Source organism: Chanos chanos, chromosome 1, assembly GCF_902362185.1.
Source record: "Chanos chanos chromosome 1, fChaCha1.1, whole genome shotgun sequence".
NCBI classification, from domain to species: Eukaryota; Metazoa; Chordata; class Actinopteri; order Gonorynchiformes; family Chanidae; genus Chanos; species Chanos chanos.
In genome coordinates this window covers 62,769,482-62,776,981 of record NC_044495.1, presented here as the reverse complement: position 1 = coordinate 62,776,981, position 7,500 = coordinate 62,769,482, and the positions used below count along the sequence as shown (strand labels likewise).

Here is a 7,500-nt window from a genome sequence, read left to right as displayed (position 1 = left end):
TCCTCATCTGTCTGTGGGCACATTGAAATATGGGGGCAGGGGAGCACTCAGGGAAAACCAGATTCTGATACAGAGGGTCTTTTGTTTGAATCCCTCCTCCTTTAGTCCCATGGTTTTGAGTTCTCACACTGTGAACCAGGACAGGGGAGGGTTCTGCTTTAGCAGAGACTCACGGTGGAGATGCAGCAGGAGTCAATGTGAAACCGAAGTTCTCCTGAGGTGTGTCTGGTTCAGACTGAGGGTCACTCGCAGACACCATGCCGACTGGATTTGGCCTCAGAACCATGTCAGTGTTGCTGTGTGGTCACACTGTGTGGGTCTGGAGTGTTGGCCATGTCAGTGCACCAGTGATATTTTCCTCTGTGCTGAACCTGAATCGACCGTCAGCTGTTCCTGCTTCAGTTTACAGGCCTGTCGCAACTCACAATGTAATAACTGCACATAATGTGCCTGACATGGAATATAAATGTTGATCGCGTAATGTAACATCTTTTTGCATATAATGTAATACGTTATTATGTTATATGCCAGTTACTGCATTATACAGTGAGTAACAGTTGTTTTAGTGAATTATATAATAAATTCAATGCATTATGCAATAAAATGCCCAATTCATTCTCTAAAAGACCTTTTCTAAATGTATTGATGATCATTTCTAAATGTACTGATGATCATTTCTAAATGTATTGATGATCATTTCTAAATGTATTAATGATCATTTCTAAATGTATTCAGAGTGTTGATAGTAAACCTTTGACTGTTCAGATGATAAAACTAAATTATTTCTAGCCTTTACTCAGAGTATGGCAATCACACTTTTACACAGTCACTTAAATTATCCCATTAAGGTCTGAAGTTCCTATGAACAATTTTTCTGAGAAAATTTAAACTTTTCAAATATAATACCTTTTCTGTAACAGTAGAAAAAGCAGCATTGTGAACGTTGTAGCATAATTCACTAAAACAGCTGTCACTCACTTTATCACACGTATCACATTATGCACGAGTTACATTATGCGATCAACATTTTTATTATATTATAGGCACATTATTACATTATGAGTTTTTATTCCATTTTGTATTACATTGTGTGCAGTTATTACATTATGAGCTGCTAGCCGTTAACCAGGTTTCTGCTTTTCTGAATCAGGTTTATGTGTTGGGCTGATATAGACAAGCACAAAGCAGCCAGACAAGTCTAGCCACTCTCTTATCTCACACACACACGCACACACACACACACACATACACACACACACACACACACATACACACACACACAGGTTTGTCTGGTACATGGTGGCAGTACACCCCATGCTCCAGTTCTCAGCCTGATTTCCCTCTGCTGACCCCAGTGCCCCCCCCCCCCACCCCCCAGTAGGGTCATTGGATCTCTCATATGCATGTTGCCCAAAGGCCAGGGCAGTAACGTTTGTCTTCCTCACACAGGTATAATCCACCAGATGAAAGGCGACTATGAAACCGCGTTGAAACTCCATAAAACACACCTCTCTATTGCCCAGGAGCTCAGAGACTATGCCGCCCAGGGCAGAGCCTATGGAAACATGGGAAATGCCTACAGTGCTTTGGGTGAGTTTAATCAGGCTGTGCAGCACCACCGTCAGGAACTCCAAATCTCCACGGAGGTCAACGACCGAGCATCCCAGGGCTCCACCCACGGGAACCTGGCGGTGGCGTACCAGGCTCTGGGCGCCCATGACCGTGCACTGCAGCATTACCAGCACCACCTCGGCATCGCCCGGGAGCTCCGCGACGTTCAGAGCGAAGCACGTGCGCTGAGTAACCTGGGAAACTTTCACTGCTCGCGCGGTGAGTTTGCCCAGGCCCTGCCCTTCTACGAGCAGTACCTGAGCCTGTCACCAGACCTGCAGGACATGGAGGGCGAGGGGAAAGTCAGCCACAACCTGGGCTACGCGCACTACTGCCTGGGGAACTACCAAGACGCGGTTAAATACTACGAGCAGGATCTGGCCTTGGCCAAAGACCTTCATGACAAAGTGAGTCAGGCCAAAGCCTACTGTAACCTGGGCCTGGCCTTTAAGGCTCTGGGAGACTTTGTTAAGGCAAAAGAGTGTCAGAGGTACCTGCTGTCACTGGCACAGTCTCTGGGTAACACACAGGCACAGTTCTGTGCCCTGGGGAACTTAGGAGACATTTCGGTCTGCGAGAAAGACGTGACTGCAGCAGTGCAGTTTTACGACCAGCAGCTGGCCCTCGCGGTTCAGGTGAGAACGTTGTTCCAGTGTGGGTCTTCTTGAGGAGCTTTCAAAATAACTCGTATAATGCATCACCCAAAGTTCTGTGTCTTGTTTATTTTTTTAGCTGTCTTTTAACGCCCTTGTCCTGGGAATGTTTTCAGGTGAGGGATCGGCATATGGAGGCCCGTGCCCATGGCTCCCTGGGGGCAGCACACCGATTGGTCCAGAAGTTTGACAGCGCTCTGAGCCACCATTCAAAAGAGCTGGTGGTTTGGCAAGAACTCTCTGATGTTCTGGGGGAGAGTAAGGCCCATGGGCACCTGGCCTTGGTCTACATGTCTCTGGGTCAGTACCCAGCGGCCTTCCAATGCTATAAAGACCAGCTGGAGCTCAGTCAACAGCTGGGCCACCCTGGCATGCAAGCGCAAGTTTATGGAAACATGGGCATCACCAGGATGAATGTGGGTATGATGGAGGAGGCCATTGGGTACCTGGAGCAGCAGCTGGCAATGCTGCAGCAGGTTAGCGGACAGGAGGGGCTGATGGACCGCGGACGAGCTTTTGGGAGCCTTGGAGACTGCTACACGGTTCTGGGCGACCATGACGAGGCAGTAAAATACCATGAGCGTTATCTGGCCGTGGCACAGAGTCTGGGCCGTCTGCAGGACCAGGAGAAAGCTTACCGCAGCCTGGGGAACGGACACAGGTCAGACAACACCTGATTATTCTCTGATGTAAAGGTCCAGCACAGCAGATGAGTTGTTGCTGTAAAAATGTTCTCACAGTGGTAGAACTGATTTTATCACACAGATATTCAGCTGAAAAATGAGCCCTGGTCGTTTGAAACCTTATCAGAGTCGGTAGTGTTTAATGTCGCTGAAAAGGCACATGCTGTACATAGATTCCTGTCTTCATTGATTAAGTATTGATCTGCTCACTCCAGTTTAGCACTCTGCTGTCTGGAGGCGCTGGGACTGCAGAAATAGGTCATGAAAAACCCCAGTGGAACTGACAAAGAGCCAAACCACCACAGTCACAGTGATATAATGAGAGCGAATGAATTCACCGAACGGTGATGTTCTGGCTGATCTGAGGTCAGCAGAGCTAAGAGGTAAAATCCCTTGAGAGGAGCTGACTATGGACCGATGAGAAGGACATGATTCATAGACAGGTCAGAGTCTGAAAGGCTAAGAGATGAATGAAATTAGAGACGGTGTGAAAACCTCGACAGCTGACGTACCTTTTTAGAGCTTTGTGTCTCTGAGGAACAGTCACAGGCCAAAGATCCCTCACATCTGAGCTTTCTCTTTGACAAAAGGAAATGTCTGAGAAATAAACCTGCTTTCAAAAGCGTATCTTGCCATATTTCTCCCCATAGAAAGAAAAAGTTTTGGTAATGAGTTTTCCATTCTCTTTTGGAGGGAGCACTGCATTTTTGCAGTATTGCATATTTCTATTCACAACTATCTTCATTCAGTGGAAGCAGAATATGAAATATGCTAATTATGCCCCACATTGGCCACTTGGTGAACAAAGCAGGTATTTTTTCACATAAAGAGGTAAATATCAGTATGCCGTGGTTATGCCTCTGACAGGTAATTGCATGGCGCTTTTAAAATGGATCGTTTTAGACAGTCTCTTTTTTCTGTAGCTGCCTCATTCTCCCCGGAGCTGCTCCTCTGATCCACACTTTGGCTGCGTGTGCATTTTGGGACCATCTCAAATGCACAGACACCTTGAAGAGAGGGGTCTGAACCCTCTGCCTCTGGCTTGTTCTGTATGCAAAGAGGATTTTGACAAGGGTGCGTGCGTGCGTGCGTGCGTGCGTGTGTGTGTGTGTGTGTGTGTGTGTGTGTGTGTGTGTGTGTGTGTGTGAGAACGAACAGAGCAAAACTGTAGATTTCTCCTCCATTCCCAGTGAGCAGGGGCAGGGTAAAGTGATAAGGACAGACAGAAAAGAGAGTTTTTCTTTTTTTTTTTTTTTCGGCTCTGCAGGCAGATGGGATGATGATTCTGAGGAGGGGTTTTAGTCCACAGGAGACATGTGAGAAACAGGAGAACCAGGAGGAATTTCAGATTAGTGTGAGACATGGAGAGAGAGATGGCAGAACTGTCAGGAATTTTGATCCCTTTGCATGGAGAGCAGCCCCTTTCCCAAAACACACACACACACTCACACACTCACACACACACACACACACACACACACACACACACACACACACAGCTTAACAGTATTGAAATGAGCCTCGCTTACACAGAGAGTTAATTAAGTTCTAATTACACAGTTTATTATCCTTCTGAAACCACTTGGCCCCTAATGTTATTGGTGTGTATATGAGTTTTGGGGGATGTGAAATGATACCATTAAGTTCTTTCATCCCAAGTTACCGAGTCTTAAGCACCGTTTTCCCTGTGTGCACAAAGCTGGGCTCCTCTCTCTCCTGGGTCACATGGTTTTAGCCCAATTCACAATTCTACCATTCAGTGCTAATCTGATGGTCTGTAATTGGAAAAGTCTTTTTCACATCTCATAAGGGGAACCAGAGCCTCCACTGTACTATGTCATTTCACAGTTAACCAGTGTAGCGTCCTTCTGCTCCTCACTCATACATGTCGCACAATCTACAGTCAGGGGCCGGTTTATTGGGTACGGAGCCCTGTTCACAAAAAACAGGTCACTCCTCCTGTGGTTCTAGACTGCTGTATAAAGCGGTCACTCCTGCTGTGGTTCTAGACTGCTGTATAAAGCGGTCACTCCTCCTGTGGTTCTAGACTGCTGTATAAATCGGTCACTCCTCCTGTGGTTCTAGACTGCTGTATAAAGCGGTCACTCCTCCTGTGGTTCTAGACTGCTGTATAAAGCGGTCACTCCTCCTGTGGTTCTAGACTGCTGTATAAAGCGGTCACTCCTCCTGTGGTTCTAGACTGCTGTATAAAGCAGTCAGATAGGAGAGGAGGGATCCAGCACCTGTTTGACTGAGTGTTAGAGAGGGCAAACGACTGATCTACTTTGATTTTCGTAATATACTGTAATTAACCAAATAACAAGACTCATGTTGCCAAATCACAGTAACAGTAACAGTACCAGTATGACCAAATAACAGTAACAGTACCAGTGTAACCACATAACAGTAACAATAACAGTACCAGTGTGACCACATAACAGTAACAGTAACAGTACCAGTGTAACCACATAACAGTAACAATAACAGTACCAGTGTAACCACATAACAGTAACAATAACAGTACCAGTGTAACCACATAACAGTAACAATAACAGTACCAGTGTAACCACATAACAGTAACAATAACAGTACCAGTGTAACCACATAACAGTAACAATAACAGTACTAGTGTAACCACATAACAGTAACAATAACAGTACCAGTATGACCACATAACAGTAACAATAACAGTACCAGTGTAACCACATAACAGTAACAATAACAGTACCAGTGTAACCACATAACAGTAACAATAACAGTAGCAGTGTAACCAAATAACAGTAACAATAACAGTACCAGTGTAACCACATAACAGTAACAATAACAGTACCAGTGTGACCACATAACAGTAACAGTAACAGTACCAGTGTAACCACATAACAGTAACAATAACAGTACCAGTGTAACCACATAACAGTAACAATAACAGTACCAGTGTAACCAAATAACAGTAACAATAACAGTACCAGTATGACCACATAACAGTAACAGTAACAGTACCAGTGTAACCACATAACAGTAACAATAACAGTACCAGAGTAATCACATAACAGTAACAATAACAGTACCAGTGTAACCACATAACAGTAACAATAACAGTACCAGTGTGACCACATAACAGTAACAGTAACAGTAACAGTACCAGTGTAACCACATAACAGTAACAATAACAGTACCAGTGTAACCACATAACAGTAACAGTAACAGTACCAGTGTAACCACATAACAGTAACAATAACAGTACCAGAGTAATCACATAACAGTAACAATAACAGTACCAGTATGACCACATAACAGTAACAGTAACAGTACCAGTGTAACCACATAACAGTAACAATAACAGTACCAGAGTAATCACATAACAGTAACAATAACAGTACCAGTGTAACCACATAACAGTAACAATAACAGTACCAGTGTGACCACATAACAGTAACAGTAACAGTACCAGTGTAACCACATAACAGTAACAATAACAGTACCAGTGTAACCACATAACAGTAACAATAACAGTACCAGTGTAACCACATAACAGTAACAATAACAGTACCAGTGTAACCACATAACAGTAACAATAACAGTACCAGTGTAACCAAATAACAGTAACAATAACAGTACCAGTGTAACCACATAACAGTAACAATAACAGTACCAGTGTAACCACATAACAGTAACAATAACAGTACCAGTGTAACCAAATAACAGTAACAGTAACAGTACCAGTGTAACCAAATAATGTTTGACAGAATGGGACCTCAGAATACATAGCTCCTCTCCTGTCTGCTCCTCTCCTGTCTGCTCCTCTCCTCTCTGCTCTTCTCCTCTCTGCTCCTCTCCTGTCTGCTGTGATCACTAGCAATGGCTCCGGTCATACAGTCAGCAGCACTGGACATCAGAGGAGTGTAAACGCAGCTCGGTCCAGTCAGTTCTGGTTCCTGTTGTGTCACACTGAGGATTGATTAAGTCTGGATTTGCCATAAACTGTACGAGTCCATGGGCTTGTCCAGCCTGGAGTAAGTGGTACAGGCTGATGGAGTTGTGTGATGGTGTAATAATTGTACAGGCTGATGGAGTTGTGTGATGGTGTAATAATTGTACAGGCTGATGGAGTTGTTTGATGGTGTAATAATTGTACAGGCTGATGGAGTTGTATGATGGTGTTAAAATGGGACAGGCTGATGATCTGTACTTGTGATGTATAGTTTTGTGCAATTTTGCACTGTGACGTCTTCTCTCTGGTTACCCTGTACTACATGTCTACTGGGTTACCCTGTACTACATGTCTACTGGGTTACCCTGTACTACATGTCTACTGGGTTACCCTGTACTACATGTTTACTGGGTTACCCTGTACTACATGTCTACTGGGTTACCCTGTACTACATGTCTACTGGGTTACCCTGTACTACATGTCTACTGGGTTACCCTGTACTACCTGTCTACTGGGTTACCCTGTACCACTGTCTACTGGGTTACCCTGTACCACTGTCTACTGGGTTACCCTGTACCACTGTCTACTGGGTTACCCTGTACTACATGTTTACTGGGTTACC

The 7,500-nt window shown here is 44.6% G+C and overlaps 1 protein-coding gene across 1 annotated transcript in view; it reads left to right on the top strand.

Moving 5' to 3' along the window:
- The window catches only part of LOC115806032 (tetratricopeptide repeat protein 28-like), a 59,607-nt gene that overhangs the window by 23,106 nt on the left and 29,001 nt on the right, over nucleotides 1–7,500 (top strand). The window contains exons 6-7 of the mRNA XM_030766761.1: nucleotides 1,450–2,246; nucleotides 2,381–2,925. Coding sequence (XP_030622621.1) covers nucleotides 1,450–2,246; nucleotides 2,381–2,925 — 1,342 coding nt within the window. The remainder of the gene's footprint in view (nucleotides 1–1,449; nucleotides 2,247–2,380; nucleotides 2,926–7,500) is intronic.